This window comes from Mustela nigripes, chromosome 14 (assembly GCF_022355385.1).
Source record: "Mustela nigripes isolate SB6536 chromosome 14, MUSNIG.SB6536, whole genome shotgun sequence".
NCBI classification, from domain to species: Eukaryota; Metazoa; Chordata; class Mammalia; order Carnivora; family Mustelidae; genus Mustela; species Mustela nigripes.
In genome coordinates, this window is record NC_081570.1 from 64,555,493 (window position 1) to 64,581,157 (window position 25,665).

General features: G+C 35.7%; 1 protein-coding gene across 8 annotated transcripts in view; it reads right to left on the reverse strand.

Moving 5' to 3' along the window:
• ZZZ3 (zinc finger ZZ-type containing 3) overlaps positions 1-25,665 on the reverse strand; it is a 119,166-nt gene that overhangs the window by 7,370 nt on the left and 86,131 nt on the right. For 7 of the 8 annotated variants that reach the window (XM_059375171.1, XM_059375173.1, XM_059375177.1 and 4 more), the window contains 7 exons: positions 11,715-11,853; positions 8,586-8,733; positions 8,386-8,501; positions 7,455-7,526; positions 6,337-6,438; positions 5,612-5,707; positions 2,974-3,126 (listed from right to left, as the gene is read on the reverse strand). In XM_059375171.1, the coding sequence (XP_059231154.1) occupies positions 2,974-3,126; positions 5,612-5,707; positions 6,337-6,438; positions 7,455-7,526; positions 8,386-8,501; positions 8,586-8,733; positions 11,715-11,853 (826 nt within the window). The remainder of the gene's footprint in view (positions 1-2,973; positions 3,127-5,611; positions 5,708-6,336; positions 6,439-7,454; positions 7,527-8,385; positions 8,502-8,585; positions 8,734-11,714; positions 11,854-25,665) is intronic. The other variant, XM_059375176.1, reaches the window with a different exon arrangement.

The following is a 25,665-nucleotide window of genomic DNA, read 5'->3' on the forward strand; positions in this document are numbered from 1 at the left end:
AAAAAAAAAAAAAAAAAAAAGACTAAGAAAAGGTAAATCACCTCATAGCCAGCAGGATGGCTACTAGCCAAAGGGGGGGAAAAAAAAAGAAGAATAAAACAACAAGCGTTGGCAAGGATGCAGAGAAACCGAAACCTTTGTGCACTGCTGGTAAGTAAAATGTTGCAGCCACTACAGAACACAGTATGGCAGTTCCTCAAAACTTAAATGGAGAATTAACATATGGATCCAGCAATTCTACTTCGGTATATACCCAAAAGAACTGAATGCAGGGACTCTTAACAGCTATTTGTACACCTATGTTCATGGCAGCATTATTCACAATAGCCAAAAGATGAAAGCAAAACGTACCACTGACAGATGAACCAATAAACAAAACGTATATACATACCCCAAAATATTATTCAGCTTTAAAAAGAACAATGATACATGTTATGAGATGGAGGAATCTTGAATACATTATGTTAAGTGACATAAGCCAGCCAAAAAGGACAAAACCTGCATGATTCTGAGGTACCCAGAGTAGCCAAATTCATCGAAACAAAGTAGAATGGTAGCTGCCAGACACTGGGAGGAGGCAATGGGGAGGTGCTGTTAAATGGTTCTGAAGTTTCAGTTTTCCAGGAATTAAAGAGTTCTGGAGACTGGTTGCACAAAAATGTCAGTGTACTTAACACTACTGAACTATTCACTTAATCTAGTCAAGATGGTAAATTAAAGGTTGTTATGTATTTATCACAATTAAAATTTTTTTTAAATACCCATAAACAGAGCTCCTTGTTATAATTATTTTCAAGTTTACTTAAAGGGGAAATACTATGACTAATTTCATATGAGGCTAAAATAGTGTACAGATTTTAAAAGTGTATGGAAGTACATACATGTAATCATAATCTCTCTCTAGATAATGCCTTTCTGAAGAGAACTGAAATCTGTAAATTTTACCACTAGTAACTTCATAAATATACATTTGAATAGCTATTTCAAAATAATTAGACTGATTTAAACTGGTTCTCATTTTAAAATAAATAAATTAATTAATTAAATCAACCAAACAAAAGTTAAATCAAATTCAATCTACTACATATATTAATCTACTCCTCACCTGGCTCAATTTTGTTCATCCTTTAATGCCAACCTACCACTTCTTTTGAGTTCCTCCACTTAAACTCCAAATCTAAATAAAGTACTTCATTTTCTTTTTTTATAAAGTACATGGAGCCCAACAAGGGACCTGAACTGACAACACTGGGATTAAGACCTGAGCTTAAGATCAAGAGTTGGATGCTTAACCAACTGCACCACTCAGGTGCCCCTCAATCATTTTAAAAATAAGAAAATAAAGGGAACAATCAAGCAGTTACACTGCCTTTTCCACATGTACCTTCAGGTAATCAAAAGTTGATGAAGAGGGAGTTACTTCACAGAATAGTCTCTCAAATAAATAATGAGGAAATGAAAGACTATCACTATTTTATAACATCAAATGAATTAATGAATCTACTATGTCCGAAAAACAAAAAGACAAACAGATTGATGAAAGTACTCATTAAGTAGTCCTGTTTGCCCTAACAAACAAATCTGACCTCTAAGTGCTGGGACAGAGCCCCGAGTCCAGGCTCCCTGCTCAGCGGGCAGTCCGCTTCTCCCTCTTCCTCTGCCCTTACCCTGGCTTGTGCTCTCTCTCAAACAAATAAATGTAAAGAAAAAATTTTGTAAAGATTTTATTTATTTGACAGAGACACAGTGAGAGAGGGAACAGAAACAGGGGGCATGGGGAGGGAGAAGCAGGCTTCCCGCTGAGCAGGGAGTCCAATGCGGGGATTGATCCCAATACCAGGGGATCATGACCTGAGCCAAAAGCAGATGCCCAACAACTAAGCCACCCAGGTGCCCCAATAAATAAAATTTTACCAAAAAATAAAAAATAAATAAATAAAAAATTAAAAAAGTCTGACTCTTGGTTTTGGCTTAAGTTGTGATCTCAGGGTTATGAGATCGAGCCTGGCATCAGGCTCTATGCTCAGCATGGAATCTACTTAAAACTCTCCCACTCAGCTCCTACACCCTGTGCTCATGCTCTCCCTCCTACCCCACTTCTCTCTTTCAAATAAATAAGTCTTAAAAAACAATATAAAAAACAAATCTGAATCTGGCCAATTATCTAGACCTACTTTCAATTTATAGAAAATCCAGGGAGCAGAAAAACAGAATTTCTAAGTGACACCAATTATCTAGACCTACTATCAATTTACAAAAAATTCAGGGAATAGAAAGACAGAAGAGATGACAACAAGGAGAAGCAAACAAAATATACACAGTGGTAAATTCTAATGACCGACTTTTTCAACAAAAAAGTCCTAAGAGAAAAGGGTGGTGGGAAGGGAAGGAGAAAAGGAGGAAATCTATTGTAATTTATGACTGGGGAAATGTGAACTGAGCACATGTTTGATCGTATAAAGAATTACCTTTTTATAAACATGGTAATAATATTCTGTTATGTCTGGGACTTGCTCCAAAATAACCCAGGATGGAAGTGGGTAAGAAATACAGATGAAAATAAGATTGCAACAAGCTAGTAACTATTGAAGTTGGGTGACAGATGCATGTGGGTTCATTATACTATTCTATTTTTGCATATATTCAAAAAATTTCTTTTATTATTATATATAGTACATATATATTTCATTATACTATTCTATTTTTTGCATGTTTTTAAGTTTCCTCTCATTTACATGTTATATCTAAATATATAATGATATATATTATTAATATATAATAATTTAACGATGTATTTTTTTTTTTAAAACAATACATTGTTTTTTAAAAAGCCCATAAATCTGACTGGCAATTAAAAGAAACCAACATTCTCTGAAAGGTAGGAATAATTTAAAAATTCTGGTGCTCTCATTCTGTACCCTGATCTGAATAACACATAGATAAATATTCATTTTATATAAATAGGTAACTTACTGATGCCTCTTCAACAGCAGTGCTCATGTGGCTATGAAAACAGGATCGGTCATCATCTTCATCCATATATACTGGTGGTTCATGGGAAGTCATGAAAGTGGAAGGTTTAAAGAGATGCTTATTAAGGGGGTGCTGTCGTCTGCTTGTTGAAGACTAAGAAAAAAAAATTTTTAATTGAGACATTGGAAAATCATGAAAAGAATCAAAGATGCTCAAATATAACTATTACTTCCCTCCAAGTCTATTAAAAGGATTTCAGCTCTATTCTTCAGCATAGTCTTATGTGGTTGTTTTTTTTTTTTCTACATTACCTAGAATTTTAAAAGCACAACTAGATTAAAAAAAAATGTAGGGGGAATATCCCAACAACAGTACAACAGATCACGTGCTATCTAGCTTGTATATGGATCCCCAGCATTGATCATACTCTTGATACTCAAATGCTGAACACTCCTCTTACAGACATCTTACAGAAGATCAGGGAGGATGACACAGCCTAAGCCAGATATAAACAATCAAGTAAAAAACACTTCCACAACACGACGAATGTCTAAAAATCCTATCTAACACTGTTAGGCGTCTGTACGTCAATGTCATCTAATCCTCACAGCACTCCTCTATCACCTCTAATTTAAAGATGGAGGTTACGTTTCTTGTTCAGGGTGCTGCAGCTAATAGTGGTAGAACCAAGATTACAAACTAAGCCTGTGAGGGACCAAAGCCCTCACTCTCAAACCACTGTATAGACTGCCTCTCTTCACAGACAGTACAGCCACAAAGAATAACCTCAGCTACTGGCAGAACCATCATTTCACTGTTCCAAAACTCAAACTCTAACCATGGGAAAGAATCGCTGTGTCAGTGGCTGGGCTACACTGCTATAAGTAAAATGCTAACTTAAAAGTCAGTGCACCCAAAGGAGGGAACACATTTAGGTTTCTTTCTTTCCTTTTTTTTTTTTTAATAAGATTTTAAAAATTTATTTCACGGACAGAAATCACAAGCAGGCAGAGAGGGGGAAGCAGGCTCCCCGCTGAGCAAAGAGCCCGATGCGGGGCTCAATCCCAGGACCCTGGTATCATGACCCGAGCCAAAGGCAGAGGCTTTAACCCACTGAGTCACCCAGGCACCCCAACATTTAGGTTTCTTTAGTATTCCTTTATCATTCCTAGTCTTAGCTGTGAAAATATAAGGTGTCCAACACATCTAAAGTTAACTTGGAAATTAACCATGAAAATTAGAGCTGTTGAATTAAATATCAAGGTTCCAACATTCCAAAGTTACAAGATGAACTCTACATATTTGATACAAGTAATGCTATATTGGGGGGAATCCAAAATATTTATATCAACTGACAAATTAAAACAAGCTTCCAAAACTTGGTAAAAAGATGATAAACAAAACTTGTAAAACATGGAGCTGTACAGACAATATTCTTAATGTAAAATCACATAAAACAATAAGGAAGCCGTAATAGAGAAGGGTTAAGAGCATCAGATACGCCTTTACCTTCTCATGTGAAGGGTGGCAGTGGTGGTGGAGAGGAAATAGCAGGAAATAAAAGAGGCCATTTGTGTGCTTTAGTTTTTGCAATTAAAGCAAAATACTGGCTACAGTTTGATGCAGTGGTCTATGCAGGAGAAGGTAACAGCTTTTTCACTGTAAAGAGTAGCAGAGAATAGTAGAAAAGGCCTGGGATCAGAATCAGAGATCAGTGGTTCTTAGACTCAACTGACTCCATTTACCTTAAGGCCTAGCTGGTTTTTTTATTTTGGTTTGGTTTGTTTAAGGCTATATTTTAAAGTAATCTCTATACCTAACAAGGGGCTCAAACTCACAACCCTGCGATCAAGTCACATGCTCTACCTGCTGAGCCAGCCAGGTCTGCTGAGGCCTAGTTTTCTCATCTATAAAAACATTGTAAGGGCGCCTGGGTGGCTTAGTCAGCTAAGTGTCCGAATCCTGCTTTCAGCTCAGATCATGATCTCAGGATTGTAGGATCGATCCCCATGTCAGGCTCCAGGCTGGGCATGAAACCTGCTTGGGATCCTCTCTCTCTCTCTCCCTCCCTCTCTGCCCCAACCCCCCTTCTCCCTCTTCCCCATTTTAATTAAAATTTTAAAAGGGGGGGAGGGCTTTAGAACAGTACCTGACATAGCTTTATTCTGTTATTGAATGTTTTAACTATTATTAGTAAAGTGCAAGTGAAAGTGGTAATACCACCTACAATTCTAGAGTTATAGTGAGGATTAAATAGTGTATTTTAATAAACATTTCTATTTTTGTATTTATGTAGCATATCTAAAAACAGAAACTCATTGTGTTTAATGAAGAGTCAAATACCCTAAAATTTTTAACATCACAAAGGACTTTCTGATATACATTTAATCTACATCTTTCAAGTATTTCTAAGAAAATAATGAACATAAAGGTCATTCGATTTCATGGAGTAGCAATAACAGAATCCTACCCTGTGTCCATGACCAGTATAACAAAATGATTAGAGTAAGTCAGATTTTAAAAATAAAACAACTTTGTTCTGATAAATGCCTACACTTTTACACAGCATTCTAACTTTAAATTTAATCTAAAGTCTAAAGTTTACTTTCTCTAATTTTTTTTTTTTTTTTTTTTTTACCTTTTTGGAGTATATATATAAGTTTGGTGTTCTGCCTGGGACTGGAATGCCAGCTTTAGTTAGTTTTATGAAATATTTCTGCACTCGGCTAGCAACCTGAGGAAATATGACAAGTCATTTAACATAATCACAAGACATGTAATACCTCAATATTTTTCTAAAATTAAAATATACCTGTGTATCTTAATGAATGCTGACAACTTAAAATTTGTCATAAATCTAGAAATAATTTTAAACTGCCAACAAACACAGTTATATTTTAAAATCTAGAGCAAAAAAATCATTAAAGTACAGGAAATATGTTTGACTCCAAAGCCAAATACATATTTTCTACTAATGAATGCTTATGCTCATACCATTAAAAATACATCTATTAACCTCAATGATAATGTGAAAAAAACTGATAGATTTCTTTTTTAGAAAGACAAAGAATACTTCCTATATATGTTACAAATCTATCAGCATAGTCTAACCAGAAAGTATACAACTCACTAAACATTCAAGAGACACTAAGTTACATTACATTCTAATGTTTCAGTAGTGACTGAAACAGAATTATCTCAAGCGGTTTCAGAAATTTAAAAAAATAAAATAAAAAAATAGAAAACTGTATTACAGCATTGTGTAGCTAAAAAATGATGTAGCAGATTTGATGTCAGCTGCACTATCTTTCACCAAAAAACTATCAAAACCTGCCAAAAATATGGGACCATCTCCTCAATTACCTGTTTGGCTGTCCTATTACCCAGTTCATCTGCTATCTTCTGCCAGCGTCGAGATTCTACTTCTTCAGGAGGGTATTTCAGGAGTAGCTGTTCAAGCTTTTTCTAAGAAACAGAAGACCAAATTTAAGAAAGTTTAATACTGAATGCCATAAATAAATATATTTACATAAATGAATAAATACATTCACACTTCCTTTTCAACTATCTCCCTCCCCAAATTTTGGGGTTAGGTTACTAGAAATCCTTGTAGTAGGAAAAATTTCCATTAAGGAAATTAAGACTTCACAGGAAAAATGAGATTAGAGAATAAATCTATGGAAAACCTTGTAAGATTTTCTATTCACTTAAGTAAAAACACAGTACCTGCCCCAAATTTAATTAATACTTTATACATCTTAATGATTTCCACTGACCATCTTTTCTTGCTAGACTATGTATGGGTTTGCCCCTATAGATTTGACAAAAATATCTAAATTCATTCGGATTTAGACAGAACATTTAAAGGGACTTTTCCCTCCTTTCCACATGTGGTGTTCCATTCAAATATCTGATTTTTAAATTCTTACTTATCCCCTAAATTGTCCCACAATTCTGAAGATGCAGAATAATCTGGATGCTTGAAATGAATTTCCTAAATTTTCTCATAAACTGCTGAACTCATTATAGCTCTGGAGTTAATCCTTGTATGAAAAAGAGATGTGTCTCAAACCTTACCCATGAATAATCCTAGCCACATGCCAAACCGTAACAGAATACTCTGCCATGGCTTTGTCAGCTTCCCTCCATAATAAAAACAAGAATTCACTTTGACACACTGCTTTATGTGGCCCCAGGTCTTTCTCTCCTTCAAAGCTATATTACGAACACTTTATTCCACCCATTTCACTCTTTTTCAATCCCCTTCCTATAACCCAGACTCCTTCTTTAAAAATCATCCTCAATTCATATATTCTCAGAATCCAAAATTCTTGAAGTGTGGAAAAAAAGTATACAGGTATAAGTTTAATATTTTCAGTTCTTAATTAAGAAGGATCATCTACAACAATATACACTTTAGTCATAATCTGGACTCTAATCTGAACCTTTTTTCTTTAACCTACACAATTTAGAAACATTACCTGTTCTTCAACAGTCCACAGTTGGTTAAATGTTTCAGGTTTGGTATCATCACAAAGGCGTCCTCTTATCATCTGTATATAAAATAGGGCTTTTGTCAAAAATAACAAAGACTACCATTTGATTGTAGCTAACGAAAACACATCTTACATTTTTTTAAAAGATTTTATTTATTTGAGAGAAAGAGAGCACAAGCAGGGAGAGCAGCAGAGGGAGAAGGGAAGAAGGCTCCCTGTTGAGCAAATAGCCCAGCGTGGGGCTCAATCCCAGGACTCTGGGGTCATGACCTGAGCCAAAGGCAGGTCTTAACTAACAAAGCTATCAGACCCCCCCATATCATGGAATTTTTAAAATTAATTTCAAAATATTTTAGTAAATTTATTATTTAATGTGTATTTTAAAATTGTTTACAAAATGTTTTCACCTTCCTTTATTTCACTTGGATTTTATACTCCTAGCAATCCTATAATACAGATGACAGCAACTTCATCTTAAAGAAAAGGAAACGTTACTCTTCCATTCTGAACCCACCCTAACTACTAGTGGCAAGCCAGGACTCAAATTCTGGTTAAAAAACACTGCACAGACCTCTTATTTTTAGGATAAAAGGGTACATGTCACACACTGTAGGGACTATGTTACATGCACTACTCATTTAATCCTCACATAACTCTACAACACAGGTAATATTAATCCCATTTCATACAAAACAAAACTGCAGCTTGGAGGCTTTAATATAAATGCCAACTGACATTCCACAGCTAGTAAGTGGCAGAGCTGGGATTCCAACCCAGATTTCTCTTAACTTCAAAGTTCATGTCCCCACTATCTTCAATGAAAGACTGCTTAAATTTTAAGAATATAAACCAGGAAATGTTAAAATAGTTTGTCTATAGTTCCAATTTTCCTGCTCCAAAGCTTTATACTGTTTACCTGAGGACGACTGTTTGAGCCTTCAGGACCATCACTCAAAGGCAACATAGAATATGAAAGGGACTCTCCATCCTTCTTAGGATCTAAAGGACTTTTTGGTCTGGCAGGTAAACCTACTAAAAAGAAGACCATGTATAGGATTACCAAAGTGAGACTGCCAGATACTTCTCTATTTAAATTCTTACCATGTAATTTCTTACCTTTATCGAAAACTAGCTTAACTCTCCTAGTATGTCTTTTACGATTTTTAAATTCTCTTTCAAAGTTCCCAAGGCTATTGGTATATTGGTCCCATACAATCTCGGGCAACTGAACAACTCTCTGTGGATATGGAAGCCCTATATCAGCCTGGGAGAAAAAAAATAAAGTGACAGTCTGAATTTAATTCAAAATTATCTATTACAGCCGAATTTTCAGAGGACTCCAAATCCAAATTATCATCACCTAGGCATTTCTGTTCACTGTTTGAATCCAACACCCAATTAAGTTAATACAGTCTTAACATTAAAGAGTAAAATGATAGCAAGTAGAAGAAGAATGAATTTGATAAGACATAAGCACTATTTTTAGATATAGCTTTAAAGCTGAACTATATAGAATACTGCACTTTGTAACTAATACACTTAAAACATAAATAACCAAGAGAGGTTTTACCTTTAAGAACAGCATATGAAATGTGTCTGACTGCAAAAGACAAGACTTGACACATAGAACTCATTTTAAATATACCCCCATGTTCATGACTTATTCATAAAACAATTACTTTCACATATATAATTCTTATCACATATACAAAAAATTATGACATCCTGAGTATCAAAACTACACACTGAATCAACTTGGAATTCAGTTACTTAACCAACCATCTTTAGAGATGTCATTAGTTGTCTTAATTACTAAAATCAGATTATAATAAATATCTTTAGATAGGGATCTGGGTTACATAATGGGTTTATATTTTTTGTCAAGAACTCACAGAATGGTAGGACCCTGAGATCATGACCTGAGCTGAAGGCAGAGGCTTAACTCACTGAGCCACCCAAGCACCCCTCAGAATTCTTAATTTTTATTTTGCTTATGATATATTATCACCATCATTATAATAGTACACAGCTTAGACTGGCTCAACTTTTGCATAAGACTCTCTTTTAAAATAGTAACAGTAATATCAAAGGATGCGAGTAAGCCTTAAATGTTCCTTGCATTCTACATACCAATACATACCACAAGTTTCCTTAATTTCAATTAGGAGTTTTTAAATGTCCACTTAAACAAACAAATCACATGTCAACAACTTAATTAGTACCGTAAACCTAAAGAAATAAGTAAATTAAGTACATATGGTACCTAATTTACAATGGTTCAATTTAGGATTTTTCAACTTTACAATGGTGCAAAAGTGACACATACAGTAGAAACCATGTTTCAAATTTTGAATTTTGATCTCTTCCCAGGGTAGTGATATGTAGTACAATACTCCGTCGTGCTGCTAGGCAGTAGCAGCAAGCCACAGCTCCTGGTTAGTCATGGGATCATAAAGGTAAAAAACCTATACGCTGACAACTACTCTGTACCCATACAACCATCCTTCTTAAAACTTTCAGTGTAGTACTCAATGAATTACATGAGATATTCCACACTTTATTATAAAACAGGCTTTGTGTTAGATGATTTTGCCCAACTGGAGGTTAATGTTAAGCGTTCAAAGAACCTTTATGGTGAGCTATAAGCTATGATGTTCAGTAGGTTAGGTGTATTAAATGCATTTTAATTTACGGTATTTTCTACTTAAGACGGGTTTATCAGGACATAACCCATCATTAAGTCAAAATACCTGTATATAACACACACACACAATGCAAAAATCAAACTTTTAAATTAAGTCCTGGACAAAAATTTCTTTCCAAGGAATGTAAGTCTTTCACAATTACTAAGTATCTGGATTTAATGTAATTGCATACATTTTGGTTAAAAATTGTTAAGAAGGTCAATATCACATCTCTGAGATAAAGTGGAAAGAAATTCAGTTCTAAACTAAACCTGGAAATGGAAAACCAACAAATAACCAACTGCATACCAATCTAGTATAAAAAAGCCTAATTGCATCTTTTTTGCCCAAAGTAAGGTCAAGGTCAGTAAATTTGTTTACTAATAATAACTTTTCTATTATCACCTATTTTAGTGGAATCAATTTTAAGTAACCACTGTAAGTACTGTAATCTTTTTGTACTAGGAATGTTTAATTATGGCAATGTAGATCAATAAACACCTAAGCAGACTCACAGTATAGAGAGGGTATATAGGGTCAAAAAAGTTCAGAAGTTTTAACAAAGCAACTTATAAATTCCATATTCATTATGATATTCAACGCTCTGAAGCATGAAGAGAAAGTAGTGATTGCCAAGTAAATAATATGGCTAGAAAAATGCAAATAATAAATTAATACAACTAAAGGAAACAAAGTCCCCAGGGCTGTTCCCTCAACACCTGGTAGACCACTTTTGTGACTCATTAAAAAATGGTAACTAATAACTACATTGTTACTGTTTTGTTTTTTTAAGGTGAATACGAAGTTTCTTTTTTATAATTTCTCAGTATTAATGTTTTCACACAATGCTGATTAATATTTTGCTTCTCAAATTTATTAAATTAGTGAATGCCTAATTCAAGATACATACTACAGTATAAATACGCATTTGCATTACCCACAAAAAAGTTATAAAAACATGAATCACTTTCAAATGGTTAACTGTTAAATACAAAAGTTCTGTTTTAAGGAAAAAAGAAAAAAGGAATTTTTACACCAAAGTAAAGAACATTACAAAATTAAGTAAAATTTATACTTCCTCCTCATGGACTTGGCAACCTTAAAGACATTTAAAATAGTTTTCATTTTTATCACCAATGTTTTTTATCATGCTATATGGAAAATTACAAAAGTACCTCAAAACTTAAGCAGTGAATAAATCCTGAAGTATATTTTCTTTTTGCCTTATTAATCTTGAAGTCAGTAAAGAAGGAAAACCCTCTTTTCGTTTTTACCAGAGACGGGAAAGGTAATAGGAAAAGATCCTAAAAATGGCTAGGGAATGGAACATCAAGTTCCTAATATAAATATCCAATTAAACCTCCCAGCTATTTTCATTAGAGTATATTTTGTGGGGTGGGGGGTGGTGCTTAGGAAAGGCAATATCCTTCCTTCAGTAGTACGGTTAGTAGTAGAAGGGAAAAAAATTAAACATTTAAAAAAGTGTATATCCATATTAAAAGAAAAATCAAGTTATTACCAAATATATCTTAATAAGTCTTAGAAAGTGCTCAATATATACCTTCTTCTGGAGTTTCTCCACAAATCCAATGGGATTTTTTAGTGCTTCTTTCTGATGTTTGCCTAAACTTTCAAGGTCCTGGACTGCTTGAGAACGCTGAGCTTCAAGTACAGCAATCGTCTGTAACAGTCTCTGATAACTACAGAGACAAAGAAAAATACCTCACTAAAATTTTCTAGTAACAACAATAAATAAAAACTGAGTTCAAGCCATGATCTACTATTAAGCCACACAGTCTTTTTAAAGTTACCTGAAAGAGTTTAGTAAAACATATTACTGGGAATAAATGAGGTCTTCCTGAGTTACGAAGTACCTAGTCAGAAAATATCAGTTAGAGAAAGCAAAGCCTTATTTCCCCATCTTAAGTTTTTAACTCTTGAACCTGAACAAGTACAGAAAATAAGAGGGTAGCCTGACTTTCCAACAAGTCATTAAGAAACTGCTAAGTAAAAAATAAAATTGTAAGGTTTTAGCACTAGGAGGGATCTGCAAATTCAGCCCTTCTGTTGTACTTTGTTGTAATAAGGAATCTGAGGTACATTTTCTTGCCCAGACTTAAACAAACTGTCAAATAATTAAGACATGATTTCAGGTGTCATGGTTCTCATTTGCTCTTTCTATTATATTTCTACTCTACAGGACATTTACTTTCCAAGCAGTTCTTAAGTACTGAACATTTTTAACAGAGAAAAGCCTTAAAGATACTTACTTACTCCCTACCTGCGAAGATCTGCTTAGCACAACACAAAATTTTACCCACACAAACCTGCTATTTGTCATTATCTTTAATTCTCTTTATCTCTCTCTTTTGGTTCAAATTGCCCTGCCTCTCTGACTAATGTCTGTTTTCACAAATATAATACACATACAGAAATATGTTTGCCCTGAAGTCCTCAATGTTCAAATACACTTTGCAAGAAGAATAAAAAGTCACTCCAAGTTCACTTCAAAGTAAGTGGTTAAGTCCTTAACATATAGATAAAGCACAATTTTTCTTTACACCTTGAAATAAATTTCAATGCCTTTCCCAACTAGACTGTAAACTCCATAATGGCAAACACATCTAAGAAGTTCAGTTTTGTTTATCCAGTGTGCAGCATACTTCCCAGCATAGAGGTGATCAATAAATTATTTCTGAATGAACAAATAATAGACATGTCTTATGCAGTCAAAAAGAATAATGAATCTTCTAAGTTCAGAAGTCAGCAAAGTAGAACTTTCCAAGGTAAAAACAATGCAATTTTGAGGTTCACAGCCACGGCACAATTGCACCATAGCATTCTCTATCAGGACACTTTGCCAGCTCCCTGCTTAAAACATACTTATTCTTGCTCTTGAAATGTTTATAATAATTAAGGTAAAAACTAGTAACACTAAAGGGTAAGACTCTTCTCAAGCTAGAGACACTTCATTTAAAAGTTAGAGCAGAACTGGAAAGCAGGAACCATACCAAGTCACTCCTGGGTAAGTGACAGAGGTCAGGTCTAAACCCACTTCCATGAAGCCCCCATCTGTGAGGTGTATGGAGTGCAGAGTCCCTGTCTGTGCTGGCTGTTCCCATGAGGCAGGCTCACCGAGACACAATCTTAGCATGATGGTAGTGAGCTAAGTACCAGACCTATCCTCTCTACAATACTCTTAACGGTCGTACTTCACCTCCAGAACTCCTTCTCCACTAGCTGAATAACCAAAGACTTCTCACGGTGTCTTTATGACTGATCTCTGTTTTAAGCAAGATTTACATACTTCTATATCATTAATATGAAAATGACTATGAGTCTATTAAACTTCCAGCAAACTTCTGAAAGCACAATAAGGAACATGTAAGAACAGAGTTACGGAAAAAATAAGCACAGGCTTGAAAAAAGTGCTATAGTCAGTTGTTGATGCTGGGAAGAAAGGCCTCTCTCTGAAACCAATAAACTGTAACAATTTTTACTGTACTTAAATTATTTCAACAGAGATGACAAAATAGAACTCTTCAAACTCTATTTGCTTCTCTTTAATCAAGATAAATGATTAACAAATTGAAATTCCTATATAAACACTGTAAAGTCCAGAATAAGCAAAAAGACTGTAAGAAAGTGGTAAACTCGAGTCTTCCAGACCAGCTAATTTGAATTATTTGAGTACTCTTTTGAGTCCTCAGAGATTTTACCAGTAAGATTACCACATATATTCCTACGCAGAAATGGAAGGAATCATACAAAACTAGGAAAAAAAACAATATGATACAGACAATTCTATTTTCAATCCCACCCACCCATCCACTTCACCTCCAAACGCAAACTACTAAAAACTGATCCAGACATCAACCAAGACAAGGCTCATTTGTTCGTTAATTTGATAATTATTTACTAAGAGAATAAGGTACTATCCTTAAAGCTTTGGTAACTATCAAAACAAATCACGCATGGACTTAGGTATAACAGGGGAGCTACAACTACACCAGAGAAGGAGAAAACTGTATGGAAGCGAATGGATAGGACTGGACTTCTTGCTGGGGTTAGAGGATGGGTATGTGTGGTGTATCATCCTAGCCTGCTTTTTTGTATATTTGAAATTCTCTACAGTGAATTAAAAAAAGAAAAACTTTAATTCAAATTAATGGAGGGATTAAACACTATACTTTTCGTAGGCTGGTCATATCACACCTGCTATTATATTTAGCTCTGCTTTAAGAGAGAGAGACAGGTTCATGAAGAGACAAGGTAGATGAGAAAGAATGTAGTAAGAAATAACAACAGTGTCAAACATTTGCTGAATGTATAGACTATAAGCCAGACGTTATATATCTTAAGTATGATAACATAGCTCTCACTATAAACTTACAAGATAGGTACCATTATCACTATTAAACAAATAAGGAAACCAAGGCAGATTAAGTAATTTGTCAAGATCACACCAGCCATTTATTGTGGAGATGTGATGTGAGGAATGGTTAAGACTCTGAGAATTTTTAACCTAAAAAATTAAAACTTCTATTAGAACTTTGTTTCCATCTTTCTTTATTTAACACATGGCTACATAGAAAAGGAAACAGACTTTTACAGGCTATAAAGAGTCAAACCAGAATCAAATTGTGATAAAGGTACAATATGAAGAAAAACACTGTCTCAGTAGAAACCAATAAAAAATGCAGTAGAGGGACGCCTGGGTGGCTCAGTTGGTTAAGCAGCTGCCTTCGGCTCAGGTCATGATCCCAGCGTCCTGGGATCGAGTCCCACATCAGGCTCCTTGCTTGGCAGGGAGCCTGCTTCTCCCTCTGCCTCTGCCTGCCACTCTGTCTGCCTGCGCTTGCTCTCGCTTCTCTCTCTATGACAAATAAATAAATAAAATCTTAAAAAAAAAAAATGCAGTAGAGCACCCAATCACTACAGATGTTCATACAGATATTTAAAGGAAATTCAAGCACTAAAAATACTGCAACTCTTTAATTGCAGCAAAACTTGCTACTTTCACAATTTTGCTACTCATTCAACCAAGTAATCTATAGAATGATTTTTTAAATGTATATATATTTGTGTGAACACAAGTATAATTACAGCGTTCCCCCAAGGACAACTCTATATTAAATCTATCAAGAATTATTTGTAATCCATTTCTAGACTAAATCCACTGCTACAAATAGTAGGCTTACCTGTTGCAAAGGATTATTAATTTTATTGTTTCAGGTCTTCAACATAAAATAAGACAAGTTTAGCTTTTGTACTGTGGAATTATATTTTACTAAAATATAAATACTCTTCAAGACTACATCAAAGTTATATTCATTACCCTTCATTCTCCAAGTCCTCTTGAATTCTTTATTCACATATGTGAACATAAAACATTTATATATGGGCACTTGAGTGGCCCAGTCAGTTAAGCGTTAACTCTTGATTTTGGCTCAGGTCACGATCTTAGGGTTGCAACATCAAGCCCCACGCTGCAGGAAGTCTGCTTAAGACACTGTCTCTCCCTCTGTCCCTCCCTCTTGCTCTCTTACTCGAAAATAAATAAGTCTTGGGGCACCTGGGTGGCTCAGTGGGTAAAGCCTCTGCCTTCGGCTCAGGTCATGATCTCAGGGTCCTCGGATAGAGCCTGGCATAGGACTCTCTGCTCAGCGGGGAGCCTGCTTCCCCTCCTTCTCTCTGCCTACTTGTGATCTCTTCTCTCTCTCTCTGTGTCAAATAAATACATATAATCTTTTAATAAATAAATAAATAAATAAATCTTAAAAAGCAAAACATAACAAAACTAGCCTAGGGGCACCTGGGTGGCTTGGTGGGTCATGTGGGTTTAGGTGCCACACATCAGGCTCCATGCCGGGCCTACTTAAAAATTAAAAAATAAAAATAAAAACAAAATAAAGACAACTATTCTAAATCAGAGGGGCTACAACCTTTAGCCTGTTTCTATAAATAACGTGTTTGCATATTTATTTACTTATTTTGAGAGAGAGAGAGACAACTGGGGGAGAGGGCGAGAGAATCTTAAGCAGGCTCCACAACCAGTGTGGAGCCCAACATGCGGCTCGCCCCTGACCCCCTCTATAAATAAAGTTTTATTAGAACATAACCACCCTCATCTGTTTACATAATGTCTATGGCGGCTTTCTAACTATAATACAGACTGCAGTCGTTGCAAAGTGCAATTGATTCCCAAAGCCAAAAATATTTACTATCTGACCGTTTAAGAAAAAGTCTGCTAGGCTGTGCTCTAGATTAAAGATACAGGGACATAACAACAAAGTATAACGTATAATCATGAAACAGGTCCCACGCGGGGGGGGGGGGGGGATAAACACTTTGGAGATTTTTCTGGGTATAGATGGAAAAATATAAATACAGATTGTGGGTTATACCATTTTATTCTATCAATGCCGGACCACTGGGGTATAATAAAGTTCTTAAGATTATACAAGAGAATATTCTTTTTTTTTTTTTTTAATTTACTTATTTGAGAGAGAGTACAGAGAGAGAGAGAGAGCAGGAGAGAAACAGAGAGAAAGAGCATGAGGGGGTGGGAAGAGGAGAGGGAGAAGCAGGCTCCCCACTGAGCAGGGAACCCGATGCAGAGCTCGATCCCAGGATGCTGGGATCATGACTTGAGCTGAAGGCAGACACTTAACTGGCCGAGCCACCCAGGTGCCCCGAAGAATATTCTTCTTTTTAGGAGATTTATACTCAAGTAAAGGATCATGAGTCTACAATATACTTTTAAATGTCACAGCTTGAAAAAAAAAAGTATATGGAATGGGAAGGAAGATGAGGGAAAAGGGAGAGAAGGAGAAAATATTTAAAAATGTGGGGCGCCTGGGTGGCTCAGTGGGTTAAGCCACTGCCTTCGGCTCAGGTAATGATCTCAGGGTACTGGGACTGAGTCCCGCATCGGACTTTCTGCTCCGCGGGGAGCCTGCTTCCCTCTCTCTCTCTCTGCCTGCCTCTCTGCCTACTTGTGATCTCTATCTGTCAAATAAATAAATTAAAAAAATAAAATAAAATCTTTAAAAATGTTAACAACTGATGAATTTAGCTGAAGGGGATACAGATGGCTATCATACTATTCTTCTAGACTTTTAACATTTATAATTTCCTAAATAAAAACCAAATAATGAAGAAGCAATTCATTACATTCTGCTGCTGATAAAGAATAGTTTGATTTAAAAAAAAAAAGAATAGTTTGATTATCCTATGAACACTGAACTTAATTAAATAACATTGAAAAAAACTAGAGGAAAGCAACATAAAAATAAATGTATTCAGGGACGCCTGGTGGCTCAGTGAGTTAAGTATCCCACTCTTGACTTTGGCTCAGGTCGTGATCTGAGTCATGAGATGGAGCGCCATGTCATGCTCCATGCTCAGCACAGCATGGAGAGTCTCTATCCCCCTTTCCCTCTGCTTCTCTCTCCTCACCCAGTGCTCTCTCTCAAATAAATACTGAAAAACTTTAAAAAATATTCATTTAACTATACTGTACAAAGAAAAGGGAAAGGAGTATAGAAAAACTTCTAAGCTAACTAGTATGCTTTCACATGTGTGTACATGTGTACAAATGCACACATGTACACACTGGTGACCAGGAGGAACTAAGAGGAAAAAAGAGCAAGACATATGCTGGATATAATTTTCAACAGGATAAAACTATATAAAGTGAACTGGTTCTCAGGAATAACAATCAGAAAATTTTAAGCAATAACAAATTCTATCCTAACACAATTTACCAGTATAAAATTGGGGGGGAAAATGCTTCAAATTACTCTATACCATCATTTCAATCATGTATGGCATTTCTACTTTCAGCAAAATACTGAGCTTAATTTATACATGACTGAAAGAAATTATTTTGGTATCAGCAGAACTTATGTATTTTAAAATTATCTATTTAGTAAACAAAAGCTGTGTATGATACTATTTCTGCCTTCATGAAGGGTTTCAAACACTGAAAGTGTAGAACAGCAAAAATTCAATAATTCATAAATGATTTCTCATTTACTGTGAAAATCTGAAAGTCATTAGAAGATGATCAAAAAACCTCTTATGATATTCTGTGTTAAGAGAGAAACTAACACCTCAGCTTCTGATAATATGCCTTTCCAGGTATAATCATCAATTCTGTATTGAAAATAACTAAAAATGCTGAATTAAAGACAAGAAAAAAAATGAACCTGTTTATTTTAATATCGTGGAAAAACTGGTAAGATACTAAGACTTTTTATTAACAGGCCAAAATCTAAGTGAAGGCATAACTGGACCATGTAAGTCTAGGCTCAATTTTCTGTACTTCACTTGCCCAGAAAACAGAAGACAAAGCCACTGAGGTAGGCAGATGAATAGGAGATGCTCTACCTTCAGGCTTCTGTACCTTTCACTCCCATCCCATAGAAGAGCTGCTTTGGGACTGAGAAAAGGAGCAGATAAAAATTTCAACCACAAAAAGCTGATACCACAAGACAGTCCAAATCATATTACCTGGGTGGCCTTAAACAGCAAAAGCCATGAGTAAAGTTTAAAGCAGGGCTTCTGGACTAATGCACACACACCCATCCCACACTGAGATACCCACAGAAGCAAATACAATTTTATCTGGAAAAATACATACTCATCTTAGGCCTCAAGGATAACCCATAAAGAATTTTCCAAAGAAAGTAAAGAGCTCCTATTTAAAAATTACCAAGCATACAAAAAAGCAAGACAGAGAGTAATAAAAGACAGGTTTGAAAACAGCTACAAGGAACAGGAAACTACAAAAACAGACTAAGGTGCTTTGAAAAGGAAGCAAATTCAAATTTTTTAAATATGATAATTAAAACTAAAAGCTCAATGGGGATAAATTTTCTCTTTCAGAAATTTCAGGCAAATTCACTAAAGACAAGCTGGAAAAACTACTTAAAAGCTCTTATGCTAAGTGAAGTAAGTCAAGCAGAGAGAGTCAATTATCATATGGTTTCACTTATTTGTGGAGCATAACAAATATCATGGAGGACATGGGGAGATGGAGAGGAGAAGAGAGCTGAGGGAAATTGGAAGGGGAGGTGAACCATGAGAGACTATAGACTCTGAAAAACAACCTGAGGGTCTTGAAGGGGCGGGGGGTGGGAGGTTGGGGGAACAAGGTGGTGGGTATTAGGGAGGGCATGTATTGCATGGAGCACTGGGTGTGGTGCAAAAAAAAAAAAAAAACAATGAATACGCTGTTACACTAAAAAGAAATCTAAAAAATAAATAAATAAATAAATAAAAGCTCTTAAAAGTGGTAAAGAGCTAACAGAATCATGAGATGGTACCAAATTAAGATCCATGATAAGGGGCGCCTGGGTGGCTCAGTGGGTTAAAGCCTCTGCCTTCGGCTCAGGTCATGATCTCAGGGTTCTGGGATCGAGTCCCGCATCGGGCTCTCTGCTCAGCAGCGAGCCTGCTTCCTCCTCTCTCTCTCTCTGCCTTCCTCTCTGCCTACTTGTGATCTCTCTCTGTCAAATAAATAAATAAAATCTTTAAAAAAAAAATAGATCCATGATAAGATGAAAACCAGAAAGTTAAAACATGTCTGGGGGCACTTTTGCCCTGGAGCAATTTATTGATCCAGAAGAGGAAGCTGAGCAGTGCTTCTGATAGCTTAAAATGACAGAAGATCAAAACTGGACTGTAGAGCCAGACTACACCCTAGGAGTAAGAGTGAGAAGGAAGTAAACTGCCCTCTCACAATGGACTAGTAGATCTCAGTTCGTAATTAACTAGTAAGGCTGAAAACTTATATACTCCAAGACCCAGACATCCCATATGTAGCATGTAGTAACCTCAAGAAACTCCTGAATATACAGTGGCATGTATTTACTACAGTCTTAGTCATGATAATCCCAAACCAGCAATAACCCAAATGTCCACCTAAGAAAACAGATAAACCGTGGTATAGGTATACAATGGAATATTATACAGTAATGAAAATGACCATACATCTATGTGTACCAACACAGATGAATATCAGAAATGTAATATATCACAAGAGAGTATAAGCAGTGTGGTTCAAAAACTAAACTTTCTTATTTAGGGATACACATGTAAATGGTAAAACCTTTTAAAAGGGCAATGAAGGATTTTCATGAAAGTAAGAAAAGTAAGGAAATATAACTAAGGAACTAACAAAGGAGAACTTCTGGAGTACTATTCATATTGCGTATCACAACCTGGATTGTGGTTAAACAATTATAGGCTGTTTTATTTCACAGTTACTCTGTACCTGCATGTATTTCTTTAGTATTATATGCATGAGATATTGCACATTTTTTTTAAATGGGAAAGCTTTCTAGGAAGAAAATGTTATAGAGAGAACATTTATAGTTTTAGAACTTTATTTAAGATTCACAGAGGAGTCCAGGATCAAGTTCCAGCTCTATCAGCAACTAACTATGGGAGCTTATTCAAGCCATTAAACCTTGGGCCTTGGACTCCTCAGCTACAAAATGAGAAGAATGGACCAGATAAGTAGTTGCAAAAGCTCTTTTCAAAGTGAAAAATTCTAGGATTATAAGCCATATTTTCAATTCTGGTCACTCACTATAAAATGCTAAGTGAAATAAGTCAGATAAAGACATATACCATATGCTTCCATTCATATGTGGAATTTAAGAAACAAAACAAATGTGCAAAGGAATAAAAGAGAGACAGACAGACAGACAATCCAAGAAACAGACTCATAACTCTAATACAAAACAAACTGATGGTTACCAGAGGGGAGGTGGGTCGTGGGTGGATGCATGAAAATGGGTGATAGGGATTAAGGAGTACACTTGTGATGAGCATGAGTAATGTACAGAATTGTTGAATCACAATATTGTACACCTGAAACTAATGTAACACTGAATGTTAACTACACTGGAATTAAAATAAAAATACAAAAAAAAAAAAAATCCTGGTCACTCATTATCAGGGATGGACTCACTTAATATTGTATACATTTTAATACAGCGTTGTCACTGTTTTCTTCAACATTGTATTTGAGACCTGAGTTTATGTATGTATGCTCTGCCCATATTAATATGTATGCCAAGTAACTGCTCTCAGAGGGGAAAGTTATTTAAAAAGATCTAAGGGAGGGGTGCCTAGATGGCTCAGTCGGTTGGGCAGCTGCCTTTGCCTAAGGTCATGATCCCGGGGTCCTGGGATCGAGCCCTGCATTGGGCTCCCTACTCAGCGGGGAGCCTGCTTCTCCTTCTCTGCTGTTACCCCCACTTGTGCTCTCTCGCTTACACACACTCTCTCTCTCAAATAAACAAACAAAATATTTTTAAAAAAGAAAAAGCTCTAAAGGATAAGTGTCTCCTGCTTCACAATGTCTACTCATGATATATTACTGGCTTTACTCTGCAGTGGTTACTTCTAAAATGAAATTATGTAAAAATATAATGGCTTTGGTTTATGAAGAAATTGGCTGTTCTGGCTGTAGGTCAATGAATAGTGTATTTCTTGAAGGCAAGAATCTTACGGTGCACCTATCCCACTAGTTTTTAAGTATGTCTTATCTCATTTATTGTATTTTATATTGTGCAATCCTTGAGAGGAAGGCCATTTTTCTACTTCTTGTACTATTCTATAGCACAGTAAGATTCAAGAGACACAGAAAGTGCTCATAAAAATGAGAACAAAACCATGAAAGAATATATGAATAACTGAATAGTTATTTAGGTGAGTTCTCAGCAGTTACATGACTGTATATAGAACACTATTATAATGGTATGTATGTTCTTGTAAGTTTTTTAGGTATGCTAAAGATACATAAAGCCTTGGTCCTTTTCCATATGTAAAACTTAGAGGGACAGATAAAAGACATACTTACCAAATTTATGGATGACATGAAGTTGAGAAGGTTAGCAAATACTGTAGATGAAAAAAATCAGGATTAAAAAATAACAAGCAAGCTAGAATACTAGACAAGATGAAATTCAACCACATAAACAAAAAAATGGTTAGGGGCGCCTGGGTGGCTCAGTGGGTTAAAGCCTCTGCCTTCAGCTCAGGTCATGATCCAGGGTCCTGGGATCGAGCCCCACATTGGGCTCTCTGCTCAGCAGGGAGCCTGCTTCCTCCTCTCTCTCTACCTGCCTCTCTGTCCTATTTGTGATCTCTGTCTATCAAATAAATAAATAAAATATTTTAAAAAAATGGTTGAACTACAAAGCAGTCAAACAAGTACAAGATGGCATGAACTTGCCTTAAGAGACACAGAAAACTGTGAGCCCCCCAACTGATCTTAAGTTCAATTATGATGTTAAAGTGTGAAGTAGCTGCTCAAAAACACGTAACACTAGCTTAAACTTGTATGAAACCAAACACTTTACCAAGTATGCTCACTGTATATATAGCACTATGTCAGCCATTCTGAAGGAAGGATACAAGTATAATCAACATGCAATCCTACATCATGATCATTATAATTAAGGTAAGACAGTGTGCACGTGTATACTGGTAGTTGCTCATTTAAATACTGAAAGACAAAGCAGCTTATAAAATTTCTACTCAATTCCCAACATCAACAAAAATTATGATTAATATACTGTAAGAGGAAAACATACATAAAATTTGACCATGTTATAAACAAAGTGATCATTCCTGGGAGACACAAACACTATTTCATAGAAGAAGTAAAAACCAAGTAAACACTGAAAATTTGTGTATTTCAATATAAAAGAAGGTTAAGATATTCCAGGTAGAACAGTGCAAGGAAAACACAAAGGCAGGTTAAGTGTGACACACACTGAAACAACATATTGAAATAACAGCGATAGTCCAGAGAAAATACACAAGGGGAGTTAAGAACACAAAATAAAAATCTTTAAATGAAAGAACTATAGATCCAACAGGACCAAGAAATACGGGTTCTAGTCCCATTCTGAGAAGATCAAATAGATCAGCCTATCAGGCCTTCAGTCTCCTCTTCTACAAAATAAAAGAGTCTCTAACATCACTTTCCATTTCCAGAATTCCTGGAGATAGAGCTTGAGCACCTATTTTTAAAAACAAAAACTCCACAGACAATTCTGAAACATGTCCTTCATAAAGAAATACCACTCTAATGCAACAGAGAGCAGTTGCCAAGTTTTGAACGATGATGATTTAAGAAAATCTTTGTATTTGGAAGGCTAATATGGCTGCAATGTGTTAACATAAATTTGAGAAAATGGCAAAAGAAAGCAATGTAGCCAATGTGTAAGATTACATTCTGAACAACATATTTAACACTGAAGTATACTCAAAAGTTGTTAACCAGGAGCACCTGGGTGGCTCAGTGGGTTAAGTTGCTGCCTTCGGCTCAAGTCATGATCTCAGGGTCCTGGGATAGAGTCCCGCATCGGGCTCTCTGCTCAGCAGGGAGCCTGCTTCCCTCTCTCTCTCTCTGCCTGCCTCTCTGCCTACTTGTGATCTTTCTCTGTCAAATAAATAAATTAAAATCTTAAAAAAAAAAGTTGTTAACCAGCTAGGGTTCTGAAAAGCAGAAAAGTTAAAAGAATTGTAGATGATCCAAGAGAACCTATTAAAACTGTCTTTAAGATATGAAAGTTTGTTATACAGAAAAAGGAAGAGATATAGTTCAAGTTACCTCAAAGTCAAACTCACATCACTGAGCAGTTGTTCTAGAGAAGAATCTGAGGCTCAATAAAAGCAAAGATTTCATGAAGCAGTGAGTTCTCTGTCAGTATTAAGTTCAAACAGATATTGAATGACCACCATTCAAAGGATACAGTAGAAGTGTCATATTAGGTGGAAATCTGGATGAGACTTAAACCAAGGTCATTCCAAGACCAAGTTTCTAAGGATACTAGAAAAGAGCATTTAAAAATTAAATTCCTTCAGTTTAAAAAGGCTATATATTATTATTTCAATTATATGACATTTTATAAAAGATAAAACTACAAGGGAAGTAAAAAGTTCAGAAGCTGAGGGGAAGACAGGAGGGTTGAACATGACAGACACAAAGGTGATGTTTTTATACTCATGAAATTATTCTAAATAATACTGCAATCTTGGATGCATACATTATGCATCTGTCAAAACCATAAACCTTTAAAGGCAAAAAAGTGAACCATTATGCAAATTTAAAAAAATCATTTAGAAGGTCAGGGCATCCTAGGAAGAAATATAAACTGATGGAAGATCTAACTGTATTATAAATCTCACTGAGGGGTAAAAAGGAAAACGTCCTGACCTAGGTAGCTTCAGAGATGCATGGCATTGCTAACACTAAAGGCAATATTCTAACTGATGTAGTTATAACATATTCTAACTGATGTAGTTATTTCCCAGAGTTAACAATTCTAATACTACTATATACTTATACTGGAATTAAACAAATAAATGGTGATAGATGACCAAGTTGGCCAGTGCTGGACTCGGAATTTATAGATGAACAAGGGGAGGAGCTAGAATGATCCAGAGGTTAATATAAGGGATTAGAGATAAAGTCAAAATATGAACTCAGGTTTAGCTTAGTAGAGATGCAGATGATTATATACAAAATATTTATGGAGGGGAAAAATATTTATGGAGGGGAGCCCAGGTGGCTCAGTCGGTTAGGTGTCTACCTTTAGCTCATGATCCCAGAGTCCTGGGATGGACCTCTGTGCTTGCCTCTCTGCTCAGTGGGGAGCCTGCTACTGCCTCTCCCTCTACTTATGCTCTCTTATTCTCTCTCAAATAAAATTTTAAAAAAATTTATGTATATGTGTACATACAGAGGTTAGTACACACACACACACACCCCAAAAATACACCACCTTGATGGGACATAGGAGCCAAGAGAGAAGTTCCCAATGGCCAAAGCCAGAACAATTTGAGCAACAAAATAAAATAGGACTAAATTATAACCCAAGGTATAAAAATAAATATTTGAGTCCATACTGACATAAATAATTGAATGACAAAAGAACAATCTCCCAAGCAGAATTCCAAATAATTTATGTAGACACTCTGCCCTCAAGGAAAGAGAACCTAACTCCCCAATCCTGTGTGTACTGCACTGAGTAACTTCTTTCCAAAATACAGTATGGAAAGGGTGAGGAAAAAAGAATACAATGGAGGAACCTGATAAATACTACCTCAGCTGAGTAATCAAGTCAACATCAATGGCACTACATCATAGAAATAGCATCATAGAAATAGTAACATTCCCTCAGTATGATGTGATAAAAATGGCACTTTACTTCTGTGTTCTTCTTCCCCACACCTTCAACCCCAGCCTAATCATGAGGAAAACATCAGACAAATTCCAGTAAAGGAATATTAATACCTGACCAGTATCCCTCAAAACTGCCTATATTATCAACAAGGAAAGTCTGAGACTGCCAGTCAAGAGAAGCCTCAGGAGACATGATAATTAAATCTAATTGGTATCCTAGATGGGATTTCAGAACAGAAAAAAGATAATGGGTAAAAACTAATAAAGTACAGGGTTTAGATGATAATGTATTAATACT